Below are 19,642 nucleotides of genomic sequence, written 5' to 3'. Positions count from 1 at the left end.
AGATCTTCGAGGAAACGGATTGACCAAGTGGCTCCAAGAATGAGCTCACTCGTAAGAACCATCGTGAGGACGGTGCAGGGCCGGGGGTGTCTGCTGCTGCAGCTGCACACCGAGTCCCTGAGAATCCGAACTGACTCGGTGACATCCAGCAACCACCACAGAGCAAACGAGGGCCGCTGGTGGCACAACGATTGAGCGCTCGGTGTAACTCCAGTGGTCAGGGGTTCAGATCTACTAGTGGCTCCTCAGCTGAAAAGAGCTGGCTCTGCTGTACCCATTACGGCCCGGCAAAGTACCGGAGGCACCGCCGCTCTGTGAGTCAGAACGGGCGCATACTGGCATGCTACAAGTGGGCAACATTGGCTTGTAGCACCATCAGTCCTATGTTCTCACAAGGGGCCTTCCACCAACTTTAGTTTCATGGGTGTGTCTGTCTGTCTACTGCCATAGAAAACAGAGCCGGAGCTGGCTGCCTGATAGGACAAATAAAGTCTTCAGCCCCAGTGGGTATAAAACACATCTTTGATCTGATAAGACCAACCCAACTTGCTGCCTGTATGAAGAGCAATTAAAACCAGCACCCAGTTTCCCCTAGGACGCAGTCTGGAAGCAAGGTGGTGGGAGTAGAGGAGCCTCCAGGAGCTGATCAGTTCCAGCACCTAAGTCCTCTCTGCTCACCGACTACCGGTTCCTCTCCCTTCACTGTGTCCCCAAGGAGTTCCCGAGAGCCACGGGACAGGAAGCAAGAATCCGTACCCTCACTGTCTTTAGCAAAAACAAATGAGATTAGTCAAAAGCTCTCTCGCTCTCTGGATCCTCTTTTACCCCTCCTGCAGATTCTTTCTCTAACGCCGTGCAGCTGGGCGTGCCTGGGGATCACTGCATTGTGAAAAACTAGACCCACATGGAAAAGACATTAAAGTTCAGTTTGCTGCCGTGATACCCATGAAGATGAAAGGGCTTCTCTGACGTCCATGTGCTGAGCTTCAGTGGGGGCAGGCGCGAAGGGCGGAGAGTGGGGGTGAAAAGGGCTCTTTGGAAACACATTTTGGGTCTTCTACCTCACCTTTGCTTTAGAGGTATGTGGGGGTACAGTGTCTGTCTGTCTGTCTGTCTTTTCATGCTTTCAAGAGAATCCATACCGCTTCCCAGGCTCGGGAGCACTCACTTTTCCATGCTGGTACTTGGCTCCAGAGGAAAATGACAGTGAAGGGTGTGCTGACAGGGTTGGCCCAAGAGTGAGCTGAGACCTTGGCTTGAAAATATTTGGGGGCTGGGAAGAGGGAGGTGTGCGTTCCTAAGAACAACTTTATCTTGTGTTCTTTCTCGGTCTCTCTTTGGCCAGTAGGGACTCTCCTGCTGGGACAGAGAGAACGCCCCAGCATCTAGGGCCAAAGTCATGCCACTGTGTTTCTAGCACGCGGTGAAACATGGCTCTCAAGTCTTTCCAGACTTCCAGTGGGAATGCTCAATATGGAAAATCTGATTAAAAATAGCACATTAGTAGCAGAGATGAAATTTAGATTTCTAAGTAATTATAGAGTATAAAGCTAAGCATGGTATACATGAACATAAAACACACACACACACACCACACACCTAAAATATTTCCAATAGAAGGTACATTTTTTTACGCCTTTCTGTTCCGGTGGCATGGTGGGTCATGTGTTGGGCTGATAACCACAAGGCCAGCAGTTTGAAACCATCAGCTGCTCTGAGGGAGAAAGATGCAGCTTTCTACTCCCAGGAAGAGTGACTGTCTTGGGAATTCACAGGGGTAGTTCTATCCCGCCCAAGGGAAGTTATGAGTTGCAGTTGCCTTGATGGTAGTGACCTTGAGTTTGGTTTGGTTACTGCAGATATGAAAGCGGTGACACGCTACCAGGCGCGAGTGTCTCCATAGAGGCTGGGTCTCTCCAGAGGATGTGCCCAAGGTGGGCTGAAACGCTCCTGTGGTCTTCTCACCTCTCACCGTCAGGCAGTACGTGTGTCTCAGGAGACACAACATCATCTGGACTCTGGAAGACCCAGGTGCGCTAACTGTTGATGAGAAACGCTTGCCGTCATTCGTGGTTCTCAGCAGCGAACGTCCTAAAGGTCACGAGTTTGGCAACCCCTCTTCTTCGTCTTTTTCTCATCTTGGTATCCACCCATCACCCACCCTCGCGGCAATTGTCATGTTTGCGTATGCTCCTACTTCCTAGTGTCCCAAAGCTAGGAAGGTTAAAAATAAAGAATTCTGCTTACTGTCTTTCTTCAATGGAGAGGAAATTCCAGAGAGGTTTGCTCAAAGGATCACATGCATTTACTGCTTCTTTTGTTCTCCGATGGCTTGTTTGTAGCAGAGGAAACACTACAAGGAGCAGGGGAAGCCCGGCTTCTGTTTCTCACTCATTTCTGCCTGGGCCACGGCTTCATCTGTTGTTTGTTTTTTAACTGAGGGAAATTTACATACAGTGAAACAGAGAACTTAATGACAAAATAAAAATTTATAAATTATCAAGGGTTCCTGAGGGAGGGGGTGGGGGAGGGAGGGGAAAAATGAGGAGCTGATGCCAGGGGCTTAGGTGGAGAGCAAATGTTTTGAGAATGATGAGGGCAATGAATGTACAAATGTGCTTTACACAACTGATGGATGTATGGCTTTGATAAGAGTTGTATGAGCCCCTAATAAAAAACGATTAAAAAATTAAAATAAAAAAGAGTAATTCAACCCCCCCAAAAAACCAGAAACCTTAGATATATAATTTGATTTTGATAAATGGACATACTTGTATAAATAAGCACCCTAATCAAGATATACTATCAATCCATCACCCTAGAAAGTTCCTTTATCTCTCTCCACTTCTCTGGGAGTCAATCACTTTTCTGATTCCTGCCCGACCCGGATCACCAATCATTTGGATCAGTTTGCCTGCTGAAGGCCGACTTTAACAGTTTGGACCGTGGAGAATAAAGTTGCTGTGAACACCTGTGCACGTGTCTTCCGTGGACATACGCTTTCATTCCGTCTGGGTCAAAGACTTGGAGTGGAAATGCTTCTCTATGCCCTCCATGGCGGGCACAAGGCCAGCAGCAGAAACCGACGCTCAAACAATAGTCAAGAAGAGATGCCAGCTCCTGAGGCTGTGGAGAGCCGGGGCTACTGCCCTGGGCAGCCGTCGGAATTCATGGAGCTGCCGCTCCTAATCTGGGCGGATGGGCAATGGCGTCTGGCCTGTCTCCCTCACCACAGCTGGGAAGAAGTCCTCTTTCCCCCCAGGAAGAAGGGCAGGGCCTTCAGGAACGCGGTCCGCACATCCCATCTGGCCTGGGACACTCGGAGTCCTGTACCGCAGTCCCAGAGCCCGGGCTAGGTCTAACCAGGGCGGCACGAGCGTCGCGCTTGGTGCCTCCACATCTCAAAGGGCAACTGCAATGGAAAAGGACGCAGACTGAGTGGGGCAAAGGGGCCTCGGGGGGCACATCCTTCACCCACAGCTCCCACTGACAGGGAGCGCACCATCAGCCACGTTGTGCTTACGTAGTGCCTTAGGTTCCACATTCACACCAGCGATTCTCGCTGCCTTTACGTAAACAACCCAACCCCACCAGGCTGCCACTGAGTCGCTGCTGCATCACAGCGACTGTAGGGCAGGGTGGAACTGCTCCCGTGGGCTGCCGATACTGTAACTCTTTGTGGGGGTACACAGTCTCATCTTTCCCCCAGCGAGTGGCTGGTACGTAAACAACCTGTCACTACCTCGGCCATCAGGGCTCCTAAAACCACAAGACAGGATATAAAAATATGTAAATCCTGCTAGATAAACCTTGACTTTTACAAGCTCTAGTTAGAAAGGGGCTATTATAAATACTTCCATATTAATGATCATAAATGTGCCGTGTTTGTTTTGGGGTGAGATCTATTTTAGAACCCTAAAAGACAGCAAGCTCTATCTGATCATAGCACCCATTTACCCAGTGAGAGAAATGGGACACATTGAGCCTGTAGGACAGGGTGGAACTGGCCTGAGTTTCTGAAACTGTAACTCTTCATGGAGTAGAAAGCCTGGTCTTTTTCCTGCAGAGCGGCTGATGGTTTCAAACTGCTGGCCTGGCAGTTAGCAGTCCGACACGGAACTTAACCAGGACACTAGAAGTGAAAATCCACTTCGCCTGCCCCCACCAAGAGCATCCGAAATCTCCAGAGGCCTCAGTTACTTGGTGGTGGTGTGTGGGGGTGGGGGTGGGGGAGGGAGTGTATTCCCCCTTCCCTCTAGAAAATGTACGTGTCCATGTCCAGAGCAGGTCATTAGCAAATACCATCTCTAACACACATTCCGGGAACCAGTCTTCCGGGAACTGCAGACCAAAAATAAACATGCACAAGCGGCCCCTGCCGGGGCTGCTGAAACTCCACCTGTGCCAGAGAGCAGCGTTCAGCAAACTGAGAAAAGGATTTTCTTTTTGGGTCTGTCTAGCTGCTTCAAGAAGCCGTAACAAGCCTGACATCATCCCCAACGGCCACCACCGGCAGCCCACAGTTCCTGAACACACTGAGCTGGCTGACTAGACAGGGCATCCTGCGTCAGTGTCCCTTCTGAGCCGGCAGTCTCAGTCAAGACGGTGCTTGCACGAGCACACTCCCAAAGCAATTGTGACAGAAGTACGAGGGGCCACCAAAAAACCGGATTGTTCTTTCAAAGCGATGTATTTAAAAAAATTTTTTTTCTTCTACAAAACAACCATCTCACCTTCACAGTACTCTCCATTACACTTAATACAGATTTTGTCAAATCTGTGATTACGTTCTTGGAAATAATTTTCAAACTCATCTGTTTAGATGGCTGACAGCACCTCCTTCATTTTTTCTTCACCTCTTCCACGTTGTCCTTTCATGTCCCTCTTCATTTGCAGAAAACAAAAAGAAGTCACACACAGAGAGGTCAGGTGAGTAAGGTGTGTGGGACAAGAGAGACATGCTTTTTTTTTTTCTTCCCAAAACTGGTGCACTGAGATGGCTGTGCGAGCAGCTGTATTGTTGTGGTGGCAAAACCAGTCCCCTGTCTGGCACAAATTAGGCTTTTTTATGTCGCACACTGTTAATGCTATCTTTTCAGAACCTCTAAGTAGAAAGCTTGATTAACAGTCTGACCTGGTGGAACAAACTCCAAGTACACTACAAATCAGCGTTTTCATCAGTTCTGGAGGTTGATGGACATCCAGGATGAGGTTTGTCATCAATCAACATTTCACCTTTTTGGAAACGAGAAAGCCACTAGCACGCTTGAGTTTTTCCATAGCGCTGTCCTTGTAAGCTGTGTTCAATGTCACAACAGCTTCTGTGCCATTTTTCCTGAGTAGGAAACAAAATTTCACAGCTGCACACTGTTCTCTTAAATCAGCCATCACAAAAATGGAGGTTCAAGTGAAACTCCTTTTACGAAAAAAAATTCACTGACCAAGAGAACCTTTCCAGGTGATGCCACTGGGTGCACTACCTCAGAGCAAGTTGCTTGAATGTTGTCTATCAGGAAACATGCATGCTATGAAAGCTCCGCCCAGAGGAGCTTTTTTCTGTTGTTGTTTTTTTTTTTTTGGGGGGGGAGAGTCCCCTTCGTATTGTCTATGGGGAAAGTGAGGCTTAAAGAGGCTTAAAACCATATGCCTCTTGAACTTGTCTGAGGCCCAAGGTTCTCACAACTTCACCTCCAAGTGTCCACAGTGTTGGAAGGGAACACAGATTTGTTTGCTATCATTTGCCATCAGGTCAGTTTATTAGTTTCTTGTTTATGCTTCTACCAGAGTAGCGTAGTGGGTTATGAGTTGGACTGCCAACCATAAGGTTAGTAGTTCCAAACCACCAACTGCTCCAAAGTATAAAGATGAGGCTTTCTGCTCCTGTAGAGTTCTAGTTTCAGGAAGTCACAGGGGCAGTTCTACCCTCTCCTACAGGGGCACTAGGAGTTGGAATTGACTCGATGGCAATGAGTTTGCCTTGGTATCAAGATCACTGCCACGGAGCTGCTTCACACTCATTTCAGGTCTTGGTAATCCAGAGTGAGCAAACAGATCACAACTTGACTGGCTCATGTGTTCATCATTTGGGATATTTCCGATCTGCCCTCAGGCAGCCATGGGGCAGAGGCCATCTTAATGGGGCAGGGGAGCTTGTTTCTTCAGTGTCTCAAAAATCTTAGGCTGAAGTCCAAAGCTATCCTTGACAACAAAACTTTCTTTCTTTTGAATTTTGGCAAATTATGGTACTCCTGGTGTTGTAGTGGGTACGCATGGGCCTGCTAACTACAACGTCCTCTAACTACAAGGTCCGCAGTTGGAAACACTGGACCCTCATGGGGAGAAAGACGAGACTTTCTGCTCCCCTGCGTTTTCATCTCAGAAACCCACTGGGCGATTGTACTCTGTGTCCTCTGCAATCAACTTGATGTGAGTGAGTTTTGTTTTTAATCTGAACAAATGAGTGGGTGTTTTACCTGCTGCAGGTACTGATGTGCTTTATGGCATATGTCCCATATTTCTTTCCCTAAAATCCCCGGTGTTCCTGATGTCTCACCCATACTTGGCCCCTAAACAGAACACCTATCACGGCAGCGAGACCCTTGAAATGGTGAGAACCAAGGTGAACTGGGGAACCAGATAGAGGATGAAACTGGAGGCACCCACCGGTCAAACACATGCAGAAGCCACAATCACCTGTTTTCCCAATAGATTTCAAAAAATATACTCATTCTTGCTTTAAAAAATGTGGAAATTCAGACAATAAAGGGTTATGCCAAAGCAGGAGCGGGGAATTGACCAACATCCTCTACAGCGAAGCATCAAGGGCTGAGAAGGGCGAATGATTCCTGACTGGAACCTGTGCTACGCTGGGGTTCTTTTAAACAGACACGAGGACATCCTCGGCAAACTCTGAAAAAAGAAACAGGCTATTTTGAAGTGAAGAAATTCACCCATTTGAAAAAGCAGTGGAGAAAAGGATAGGGGGAGTTGGGCCGAGGATCGGAAACAGTGCTGGCAGTTCCATTCACGGGACCATCATCACCGTGTGGATTCTTCACACGTGGGTGTGGGTCCTCGGTATTTCAGGTGTCCATCTTGCTCAGGCGCCTTTCTGGGGCGCTGCATTCACTTGTCTGCGAAGGGAGCAGGGTTGAGCCAACATTTCATTTACTTGCCCCCCCAGGTGAGCACGCAACCTGCTTTCCAGTGGGGACATGGGATGAAAGCACCTAACAGGAAGCGAATCCTCTCCTGCAGGAACCCAGAGGGCCCTTTCATAGCCTTGCAAAAGCACAGCTGATTAAAGGGATGCACACAGATCTCCTGGTGCCTGGATGTAAGGGAACCGGGGTTTCTGACACCGGGCTTAGACAGTGCGTTGGGAGGGGCAGGTTTCGGGGAGCAGGGGGGCTGCCCCAGCCATGTGCTCCAGGTTTGCCTTTCCCTCTCTCTGTGTTACAGCCTCCCACAGAGCCCTGAAAGGACACCACCTCCCGGAGGTGAGGGCCGTAGAGAAAAGATGAGTGTGTGGGCAGCGTCCGTTTCTGAGCTACGTTCACAGACGTTCAAGAGCTATGCAATGTTTGCCCGGAGTCAGGCCTCTGCTGATCCCACCTTCTGACAACTATGCTGGAACTTGCTATTTGCCTCACCCATTATCTTGTGCATCTACAGCACCGAGAATGATCTCTGCATCTCTCTCTTGCCGCACTAATCCTGCAGGCTGATAACCGAGCCTGCAGGCTGATAACCGAGCCCGCTTATATACGTATACACCATGTGCATTAGCTGTCGGTCCTGCATGTGGGCAACCTGTGTTGATGAAAAGCCGTGGACTCTTAGCCACAAGGGCCATACCTGATGCATGTGTGCCCATGACAGCTAGCACAGTACCTTGTAACCAAAACCGATGCACAGACAACTGTCAATAAAAAGATGCCGGATCCTCACGCTGTGGAGGACTGGGAACGATATGAATTTGAGAGAGTCTTTCTTCAAATCCGCCTTGACGTCTGTTTTTAAAATGCCGTTAAGCATCCTTGCCTGGCCTCGCCTCTAACGAACGAACGCATGGGGAACTCTAACGTGTTTCCCAGAGCGGGCCCCAACCTCCTCCCGGGGGTGCTGCAAGGCTCCAGGGAGGGGGGCTGCCGTAGCAGACGCGCACACTTTATTCTAGATGATCGCCGCGGTCTGCGAGGGGACCGCTGAGTAGTTTTTGTTTTTTTTCTTTCGGCGAAGGGGGTGGTAGGCCAAATAAGTTTGGGAACCTTGAGTGACCACCTATTTCTCAAGAGTCTATTATTCCTGTCGATAAATCACTGATTTATTTTGTTATTATTTTAAGTCAAGAAAACGTTTCATTTGGAAAGTTGAGCGTTGGTGAAAAAGCAACGAAAGTCCGATTTCCCGGTGCCCATCCATCCTGACACCAGCTGCACTCGGAGGCCAAGGCAGAGTGAGAGCCAGCGGCCATCCATCAGCTCTGCGCGGTGGCGCTCCTCACAAGGATGGGCAGCCAGGCGCAGGCTTGACCAGTCACTCTGAAGGGAGGGTAAGGCCGACGAGGAGAACAGAGTAAGATGTACACAAACAAGCGCACAGCGGCCATGGGAAAGTTCTCTTAGTGACTGACTGTAACGGAGCCAGATAATGGGGCAATGTCTTGTCATTTTCCAGCAGCTCCAAGACAGCACATTGATGTGAGAAGGGAAACATAAATCGAGGCCATTTTCTTAAGAAGATTTTAGGGGATGTTCCTGAGGCCTCATCTAGACATTCAGCTCCGGAGGGCAGAGCTTCTTAGCGATAGGAAAGCACCATCTCAGAAATTCACAAGTAGGTCACACAATCAGCCAGGCTGAAATATTTCCCCTTCCTTCTGCATCTTCCCATTAAGCCGGACAGGGCTCGGCTTCCCTCTTCGCTGCAGTCTCCTCTTCCGGGGAGGGAGCTCATGTTGGTTCTGACCTCCCCTTCGCTGTCTTTTCCACTCACAGATTTTCTGTCTGATTCAGCTCATTTACGTTTCTGATGCTTTCTGAAAATGACGGTCTGGGGGAGGGTTCACTCCAACCCCATTAGATGGCGCTCCTAAACGTCAAGTAAAATTCCAATTGTTCTCTAAGTCTGTCATTTCTACGGGGAAGGAACACCCACGCACATGCACACGCATACAGACAACTTTACTCTTAAAGGACTTGCTGTGTGTTAGTCACTCCTGAGATTTAAAAAATCCTTATTAATTTGAACCGCGCTGATTGTAAAAGTCACAAAGGGATATTTAAGAGTCTACCATAAAGGCCAAATAGCAGGAAGCAAAGGAAGGCAACGCAGAATAAAACAACCTAAAAGCTTTATAAAGTTTGCATTAATGGATAACATTTATGGCTTAGTACTAGTTATGATCCATCTCAATAAGAAAAGGGGGTGGGGAGTTTAATTTCCTTGGGCGCCTTTTCCTGGTGGAATACTTAATTTTTTTGCCCCACTCAGTGGGCCAAAATATATATATACAAATATTTTCCAAGGGCGACTATGCAATGCTATTTTAACCAGAAACCCAGCCAACTCTTTCCATGGCCTCTCCACTAAGACATGAACGTACATCTGTGCAGTCCCACGGGATTCATTCTGGAGCCAGGCGAGTAGATGGCAGGGACCTTTCTCTCCAGACCACGTGCACGTATGTTAACCCAGCAAGAGAACACACGCAGAACTAGAAGGGTCACATTTTAAAACAGTGTTTTCTCCACTCTGGCTGAAGTTTAGGATTACCGAGCCCTCGTCACAGAGCAAGGAGCTCTGGTGGTGTAGTGGTTATGTGCTCGGGTGACAACTGCCAGGTCAGCGGTTCAAAACCACCGGACATTCCTTCGGAGAAAGATGAGGCCTTCTACTCCGGTGGCGGTATAGTCTTGGACACTCACAGGGGACGGCTCTAGCTCGTCCTATAGCGTTGCTATGAGTCAGCATTGCCTTGGTGACAGTGAGCCCGGACCAAGGAGCCCAGTGGCACAGTGGTTAGGTGCCTGGACACTAACTGAAAGGTCGGGCTGGTTCAAACCTACCAGCAGCTTTGTGGGAAAGGGTATGGCGCCCTGCTTCAGGAACAACGATGGCCTTGGAAACCCTCCGGGGGGCAGTTCTACGCGGTCCCATCTACGGGGTCCCTATGGTTGAAATCGACTCCATGGTAACGGGTGATGAGAGACAGAATTCATGGGTTTTCAATGTGCAAAGCCCCAGCTACCTACTTAGTCTTTGGTGTGGGAGCCAGGCAAAGGAAGTTAAAAAATGTCTCCAGGTGATTTCTAAGTTCAACGGGATTGAGAGGCACCATTTGAGAGGTTCACAGGGAGAGCATGAAGAGCGAGAGGGGGGGTGTCACTTCCACAACAGCTCTCAGCACTGAGTTGGATGCGGGAGAGTTTTCACATGAACATGTATTTGGGCAATGACATGCTAGAGGTCGATTAAGAGCCGTCTTACTTTTCAGGCATGATTGTAACCATAAGAATTCACGTAGAAGGGCAGCCTGGGTGCACAGAAATGATCACATTCTTTGAGTAGCCAGACTTGGGGCCTCATGCCGTGGGACGAAGGTGAGGCTGTTAGCTCCAGTCAAGCTGTACAGTCTCAGAACCCCTAAACGGGGTCGCTATGAGTGAGGCAGCCTGGACTCAATAGCAGTGGGGCCAGTCATTTGCCCGTATTAAGTCTCTAATTCTTTATCTGAACCTGGGAATAATCTCTGTCTCAGTGGACCTGGTGTTCAGAATAAATACAATACCAGACATAAAGTACACAGGACGATGCAAAAAACATGACTTTCCCCCTCCCCCTGGCAATCATACTCTAGATATGACTTTTTAAAAAGGAGGGGGTCAATCGTGTTAGTATTTTCTTCTCAGAGTGTTTAATCAAGTGTATCTGTAAGTTATAGATGTCCAAAAATAAGTTACAGATCTCTGATCCAGGGTATCATTTGCTTTGTGTTAAGCTTGTTTTTTAGAATTCATTTTTATTTTTTAATTTTGCATTTGTCGGGAGTAAAACCAGCCAAGCACACAGCAACACGACAGTTTCTCCGTGGACAATCCAGTGACCCTGACCATATGCATTCAGTTGTGCCCACTATTTGCATCCAGTTTCCGGTGGCTCCTCCCCGCTCACCGAAACCCACTGCCCACCACGGTGTTTCCCCAGTGTGTTGAGTTGCCCTTGCCGCTCTGGCACCATCCACGCAGTTCCGGAGCAAGTATAATACTCAAGCAGCCTGCCTCCTGCAGCTTCCACAGAACACGCCATGCCCCTCCCCCTGTGCATTTCACACCTCACGCGCAGAGTAGACGTTGGGAGTCTGGGGGCGCGGTGCTTATGTGCAGGGCCAGCACCCACTTCACGGCAGTGACTTGTTGGAGTGGGGCAGGGCTGAAACCGAGTCCCAGGCCTGGAGTCTTCACAGAAAATGTTTGGCAATCTGTGACTTAAATTATTCTACGCATTCCTTAGGAAGCCCTGCTGGTGTTGTGGGTTACATGCTGGGCTGCTGGCCATAAAGTCAGCAGTTGGAAACCATCAGTTTTTCTGTGGAGGAAAGAGGAGGCATTCTTCTGTACAGATTTACAGTTTAGAAAAACCGGGGGTGGGGGCAAGGGGGACAGTCTTCTCTGTCTTTTAGGGTTGCTAGGAATTGGAATTTAAAATGTGAAGCATCCCGTGATGGCAGTGAATTTGGAAAAGTTTGAAGCATGCCGTAAGTGGTAAGTGAATGCTTTCTTTTTTATAAGTTGAAAGAAAAGGGGGAGGAAAGAATAGAAGATGAAAAGATTTGCTTGAGGTTTGAAAGGGCAAACAAATCTGGATTAGAAGAATAGAGGTTTGGGAGGCTTACCGCCTGTGATAAAGGCAGCGAAACAGGATGTGATGTGATTTGCACCTGTGTGAGAGCCCACTTCTGCTGTCTTCTGTGCTGACTCTGCGGTGGGACATGTGGGGAGGGAGTGGGGTGTGCCAAAAGCAGCCTGCTGTTTACCTGCTGGACAAAGACTGACAGCCGGTGCCCAGGGCCTGGTCCCTGCCTCACTTGTCTGTCTTTCTACCCGTGGGCCAGAACTCTTGCAATCTGGGTTTGGAGATTTAAGAACCATTAGTGGGAACAAACAAACAAACAAAAAAAACGAGCCCCTTTCCCTTGAAGAACAAAACAAAACTTAAAGGGTCATGGCGGTATACCTGGTGAGGTGTTGCTACAGCATGCATTAAGCGACGTGCACCTGACGATCTTCATGAATACTTGCATCTCTGAAATGAAGCTGACCTCTAATTTGGTGTGGCAAAGGCAGCCTACTTTGTAGGATGTTTGATAAATGAGTCTTGCTCCTTGGTGACTATTACTTGTGAACTAGAAACAGAGTTTAAGTACAGAGCTTGGCAGAGGGAATTTAGGAGGTGGAAATGTGGAATATTATTTATCACCTGGCCAGGAAAGAGACTGAAACAGCATTAGCTGGGCCAAGAAGCTGATCAAAGTCCACGTCAAATACCATTCCAAACATTGAAAAACGCACCCAAGCAAAGCCGTACAGGCGGAGGGGTTTAAGAAGCCATTTCCCTTGCTGACTTTTGATGTGTATATGAAATGCTTTTCAAGCAGCAAATAATTCACCAATGACCACGACAGATTGAAGGCGATACATCTTCACCACAGCATAAATTAGTCCTCTTGGTGGGAAAACCGCTAAAATGGACTAGGTGTCAGAAAGATTTCTTTATGTCTGAAGGAAAGGAAATGAGTCCATTTCTTCCAAACTTTCTTAAATGAAAATTAATAAACTCTCACATTCAGACTGTCTTTATTTTCAGGGGTTCTGAGGCACCCATTACTGTGCTGATTGGGGCAGTCATGGCTCTCTGTTATAGCACCCCAGTCGGGCCACCTCCCCTCAGGTATAAAACTCACTCTCATGCACACTGTCCATGAATTTAATGACAATAATCCATGCACACACCCAGCAAAGCACACAGCAGAATGACATCACAATCCCACAGCACAATCTTTTTTCACAGCTTAGACTGACATGTACGGCACACAAAGATCTTCACCGACTAACTATCATGGAATCCTGGGAGACCCTCTCAGGATGCCTGGTGGTGCGGTAGGTAAGCATTAGGGGCTGGGATCCACAAGGCCAGCAGTTCCAAACCACCAGTCACTTCTCAGAAGAAAGACCGAGCTTTCTACTCCTGTACGGAGTTAACGGTCTCTGACACTCACAGGGGCAGGTCTACCCTGTCCTATAGGGTCACTGTGAGTTGGCATCCCCTCGATGGCAGGGGGTTTGGGGTTTAGCAGATCATTAATGATATGGCCAAGTGCTTAAAACAAATGACCATCCTTTTCAGAAGAGTGACCTTAGGTCCTGTCCTAAAGTTCCCAGTTAGAAACTCCAGAAAAACACAGCTGAACATGTGTTGAAGGCTCGATGCATACATATGCTAACACATCTAACTCTCACACAAAGAGTGGGTATTATTAGTTAGTGACTTTCCAAGGTAATGTTATTTGTAAAGGTCAAAGTGCAGGATGAACTCTGGTCTGCCTGCCCCCCGCCACTAACCCGATCATATCGTCAAAATGCCCAGTCCTGAACTGAACACATGGTATCTGTCAAAAGGGTGTCCTCTGAGTGGCTCGACATCAGGAAAGGTGTACACCACGGTTGCATCCTTTTGCCATAATTATTCGTTCTGTGTATGCTGAGCAGATCACCTGGGAAGCTGGAGTATATGAACAACAATGTTGCCCCAGGATTGGAGGAAGGCTCATTAGCTACCTATCATATGCAGATGACACACTGGCACACCTTGTTTGCTCAAAGAAAAGAAGACTTGAAGCACTTCCTGGCGAAGATCAAAGACTATAGGATTACACTTCAACATAAAGACAATAAAACTCTTCATAAATGGGCCAAAATGCAAGATAAAGGCAGACATATTGAAATTGTCAAGAATTTCATGTTACTTGGAGCAGCAAACAGCACCATGGAAGAAGCGTTAAGAATTCAAACGAACTTGGAAGAAGCCCACCAGCCTGTGTGTTCACGAGGTCTCGATGGGATCAGGTATCAGGCATCAAAGACCCAGAATCAAAAAGTCATATCAACGGGAATGAGGGGTAGGGAGGAGTGGAGACCCAAAGCCCATCTGTAGACAATTGAACATCCCCTCACAGAAGGGTCACAGGAAGGGATGAGCCGGTCAGGGTGCAGTGCAGCACCGATGAAACATGCAACTCTCCTCTAGTTCTTTAATGCTTCCTCCCCCCCACTGTCATGACCCCAAATACACTTTACAAATCAGGCTAAACAGAGCAGGTACACGGGTACAGATAAGAACTGGAAACACAGGGAATCCAGGACAGATAAACCCCCCCAGGACCAATAATGAGAGCAGTGATATCAGGAGGGGAAGGGGAAGGTGGGGGAAAAAAAGGGGGAACCAATCACAATAACCTACATATAACCTCCTCCCTAGGGGACACACAACAGAAAAGTGGGTGAAGGGAGACATTGGTCAGTGTAAGACACGAAAAAAAATTATAAATAAGGGTTTGGGAGGGAGGGTGGAGAGCAAAAAACAAGGAGCTGGTACCAAGGGCTCAAGCAGAAAGACAATGTTTTGGAAATGATGATGTACAATGTACAAATGGCAACAATGTACAAATGTGCTCGACACCAGGGATGCATGTGTGGATTGTGATAAGAGCTGTAGGAGCCTCCAGTACAATGATTTTTTAAAAACCCCTCCATAATGTCTTCATAAGACAATTGTGAAGCCAAAAGAAAAGAAATCCAATGACATATTCCATTTGGGCAAATTAGCTACAAAAGATCTCTTGAAGGTGTTAAAAAGCAAAAACGTCATTTTGAGGGGTAAGACGTGTCTGAACCAAGCCAAGGTACTTTAAATAGATTCACCTGCATACAACAGCTGGCAGGGGATAAGGAAGGGCAGGAAGGACCGATGCTTTTGAATTATGATGTTGGGAAGGAACACTGAGGATGCATGGAGCAGCAGAAGAATGAACGCTGTCTTGGGGGAAGTCAGCCAACACGCTCCTTAGAAGTAGGACAGGGCGACTTTGTCTCATGGACTGTGGACGTGCTATCAGGGGGGCCAATTCCCTGAAGAAGGACATCATGTTTGGTAAAGAGGAGGGCCAGAAAAAAAAGAGAGAAGACCCTTAACAAGATGCGACAGCAGCAGCAACAATGGCCTCAAGCAAAGCAATCACGGTGAAGGCCAGTGGTGCCAGCTCAGGAGTGTTTCCTTCTGTCTGTTGCACACGGCTCTCTGTTGGTCAGACCCTAACGACAACCACCACCACCAAAGCCACAGAGCGTGGGAAACTTAATAAATCCTCTAATAAATCCTACATTTATTATAATAAACGTAGATTATCAAGTTAAAGGCTCGGAGAGCCCAGCACCAAAGAGACTAGCTTAACTTTCTTTAACTCATCATTTCCCCCAAATTATTTGGGAATCCCTTTACCCCTTAACATGACACATCATTCATGGAATTCATGCTTCTGAAAACACATTTTGAGAAAATGCTATTGTAGCCACCTCCCTTCATGGGAGACGGATGAAAGAGACATACACAAATGGAGCCTAGAGTGTGACCTGAAGGAGCTGGTGGTGCAATTGTGAGGGGCTTTTCTTTGCTTGCAGCCCTGGTTGGGGTAGTGGTGATGCTGAAAGGTTAGCAGTTCGAAACCACTAGCATCTCCCAGTGAGAAGGCTACAGCTCCTGTGAAGAGTTAGTCTTGGAAACCCACAGGGGCGGTTCTGCCCGTCCTATCGAGGTGCTGTGAGTCAGAATAGACTTGACATCCATGAGCCTGGTTCTTGGCTCACAGAATACACACAAAAAAATTTTTGACAAAAATTTTTAATACGGCCCACGAGGCACTGCGTGACCTGGTCCTGCCTATGTCCTCAGTTCAACCGTACGTGCTATGCTGTGACCCTTTTGTCCTGGCCCCCAGGCTTTCAGCACATAAGCGTTGCAAATTCTGCTCCCTTTCTGGAAGGCTCCTCCCTCCCTCTTTACCTACCTGACTCCTATTTATCCTTCAGGAAAAGGCTTTCCTGGTGTGGGGTCAAACCTCTCTGTGGATGTTTCCCTCCCTTCCATGAAGTATTTGTCATGGTTACAAGCTTCTATTAATTTGAGAAGTCATCTGATAAATGCCTATCTTTGCGTCTACTGAAAGTGTTGGGGCTTCTGACTGCAAGGTTACTGATTCAAAACCATTGGCTGCTCTGCAGGAGAAAAGATGAGGCTGCCTGTGACGATTTACAGCCTTGGAAAGCCTAGAGAGGGTCACTAAGAGTCAGGATTGACTCAAGGGCCGTGGGTTGAATAGGCTCCTTCTAAGGAGATCTGGGGTGCAATGCTCAGTGCTTTCCTTGCTATCGGAAGAGTTGGCCATGTGAAGTCATTGCAATGGCCCCGTGGGCCAAAAACCTAACCATCGACTCTCACAGTGATGACAGCCCAGAAAACCTAGACTCCTGGCAGTTGCACTCTGTCACACCAGATTACTGTGAGCTGGAATCGAGTTGATGGTATGTACCAATAATAACATGGTCCTACTTGGGACAGGGTGTGTGGGTGTGTCCACTGAGTCAAAGAAGAGGGCTCTTTTCAGCTGTCCCCATCGCTGCTGCCCGGGGAAGCGCAATGATGTGATGGCTCACGGCATCAGGAAGGCAGCCTCGACTGCTGTTTGCTCCCGCCTGTCACTCAGTGTTTGACAGAGAGCCTGGCACAGAGCAGGGCACTCTGCTGTTCGGTTTTCTTTCAGAAATCATCTTACTGTGGAGAGTTTCAAGAGATGTAAAAATAGAAATATACAATGAAACCATCTGGCCACCCAATCAGAACTCAGACACGAATTGATGTATGCTTGGGCTATTTCCCCTGCCCCACCAGCCCCCCCCCCACACAATTCACGGAAGACGCCTCCATCCACCTGTAACACATGCTGAAGGGCTTTAGAAAGGATCTCTGAAGCATCGCATACTTCATAACACGGAGCAGTGACTAGTACCAGCATCGATCAAGGACGCGTGAGTCAATAGTCCCTAGAGGCCGGAGAAGGTCAGAGAAGTGGGCGCGAATCATCAGCTGCTCTTTCTACCCCCTGCCCAGGTCCGCAGGAGCGTGCGGGTAGGCACGTGGGCACACGCGCACACGCGCGCACATCTCTCCTGGCTCACCTGTTGGGGTGCTGCTGCGGAATGACGAGGAGGGCGTGATGGGCGGGGTCACCGGGGGAGTAAGGCTTCCACTGCTGTGGCGGGGCGGCGTGGACACATTCCCTCGGGACACTGAGCTGGACAGGGTCAGCGAGAGTTTCGGCTGAATCTTCTTTTTCAGGGACTCCTGCTCTCGGCGGGCAGCGTCTGTCATGAATCTGAAACAACAGCAGATGGTAAGTCACCGGAGCTCCGCGCGGGCGACGGCAGTTTGAGTGATGCGGTAGCGGGGTGGGCGCAGCAGGACCACCCAGCGGCCGCACCTTGAGTGAAAGAGGCGGCTTCCCCCTCCTGGAAAAATTTCAAGCTCGGAAACCTACAGGGACCTGGAAGGCACGGGGAGTCAGAATCGACCCTGTGGCAGTGCCTTTTGGGGTGCGATGTTGAGAAAGGTGTTTGTTAGACAGGCCACAACAAAATGACAACAAAATGAGAGTGTCTTCTGGCTTGTCGTTTTAAGGTTCTTAAACAACAACAACCCAAACCAAACTCACTCGCCGACTCTCAGGGCCCTCTCCGACAGGGCAGATATCCCTGTGGGTTTCCGAGAAGGTAACTGTGGGAGCAAAGTCCCGCCAACAGCCGGTGGTTTGGCCGTCGGCCCCCCAACTTGTAGCCACGACGTCAGCATGGCTCCTCAAAGTCCGAGTGGGTTCTTCTGTGGGCCTGTTCATTCTTACTGGAAGACTTAAACCCGTAGAAGAACGTGCTTCCCTACATTCATTTTCTTTCCCAGAAGGGCCTTTTCCTTTCTACCCACCGGACGCCCACCCATCCTCAAAGCTCCCTCAGGGACCACCCTCAAGCAGACTCCCCTTCCCGTGCGCAGCCTCTAGGCTTCATACTACTAGCTTTCACTTAACACATACATGGCTTTCTGAAGACTGTAATTTGTGATTACTCTCTGCTCTCCTCATATTGTAGTTTGGGCTTTACATATTTCTTATCCGATGGAAGGTCTGGCCTCCCTGGCCAGCAATTTGGTGACAAAGACTTCAGGCCCTGTCAAACCCACAGCGGTACACATCAGCCAAATGCCTGACAAACTCGCCGGCACCTGCAGGATCTGGAGGCAGAGAGGGCAGAGGAAGGCTCCCTGGTCCTCTTTCAATGCTTTTCTCTGGCTAGTAACTTTCAACCGTGTTCTCTTCTCGTGGCGCTAGGGGGCGTTTCATCAATCCTTGTCACAACAGGTTCAAAACCATCTATGAGCTGTTTACCCCTTACCTACACAGCATCAATCCCTTCGGATTGCAGGCCGACTCTGCCAGCTGCATTTTTATATTTGGCTGTAAATCGTGTTTCAGCTATTTTCAAACAATTCATCATAAATTAACTTCATTGAGCTTACACATGGTATCTTACCCTACCCATTGTACCATCTGCCTACAACGTTTTTCTTCACTGCCCTGGGAAGTTTAAGATGCTAACAGACAGTTCCAATACGCAGTCAAAGCTTAGCCTCACCAAACACCCAATGAAACAACAGTCATGTCGTCACAGTGTCTTAAAATGTCCACATTTATACCTGAGACTCGGACGGCCTACTTCTTGAGGGCCTTCTGCAATACAATCTGGGTGTGTAAGCGGTTTTATATGTTCAACCAAACGGTCGTAAATGGCATGCTTTGATTTGAGGGCTTAGGTTTGGTGCTACAAGATGGGGATAATTTCAGCAGAAGGAACCACAGAACAGAATTGCTTGCATGGGACCGAGTTAACTTTCAGACACAAAATTGATTTGACTGCTCTTAAGAATTCATTTTGTACCCCCTCCATATAACATCCCAATTCAAAACGCGGAGTCTCTGAGAACAGCACAGAGCCAGTGCTTTCTTTTGTTATTCTAAGTGTAACTACTAACGGTCGGTGCTGAGCTCAAATTGGGGTACAAACGGAGCCCTGGCGGGATAGTGGTGACACGTTGGGCTGTGATCTGCATGGTCGACAGTTCAAAACCACCAGCAGCTTTGAGTGAGAAAGACTGGGTGTTCTACTCCCTTAAACAGTTACAGCCTGGAAACTCACAGGGGAGAGCTAGGAGGCAGCATCCCCTTGATGGCAATGAGCACACCTGGTTCTGTAGGAGCTGTGCTGGTGGAATCGGTTAAGAGTTGGGCTGCTGATTGCCAGGCCACCAGTTCAAAACCATCAGCTGCTCCCTTAGAGAAAGATGAGGCTTTCTACCCTTGTGAAGTGTGACAGTCTTGGAAACCCACACGGGCAGTTCAGCCCTGTCCCACAGGGTCACTGTGCACTGAAATCAACTAGATGGCAGTGCGTCTGAGAGTATGTAAGGGAAACACTGGACT

General features: G+C 48.4%; 1 protein-coding gene across 1 annotated transcript in view; it reads right to left on the bottom strand.

The window, feature by feature from the left end:
- JAZF1 (JAZF zinc finger 1) overlaps positions 1-19,642 on the bottom strand; it is a 399,198-nt gene that overhangs the window by 40,972 nt on the left and 338,584 nt on the right. The window contains exon 3 of the mRNA XM_075558241.1: positions 17,292-17,488. Within this exon, the coding sequence (XP_075414356.1) occupies positions 17,292-17,488 (197 nt within the window). The remainder of the gene's footprint in view (positions 1-17,291; positions 17,489-19,642) is intronic.

This window comes from Tenrec ecaudatus, chromosome 9, assembly GCF_050624435.1.
Source record: "Tenrec ecaudatus isolate mTenEca1 chromosome 9, mTenEca1.hap1, whole genome shotgun sequence".
In the NCBI taxonomy this organism is placed as follows: Eukaryota; Metazoa; Chordata; class Mammalia; order Afrosoricida; family Tenrecidae; genus Tenrec; species Tenrec ecaudatus.
This window is presented reverse-complemented; position numbering and strand designations above follow the sequence as displayed.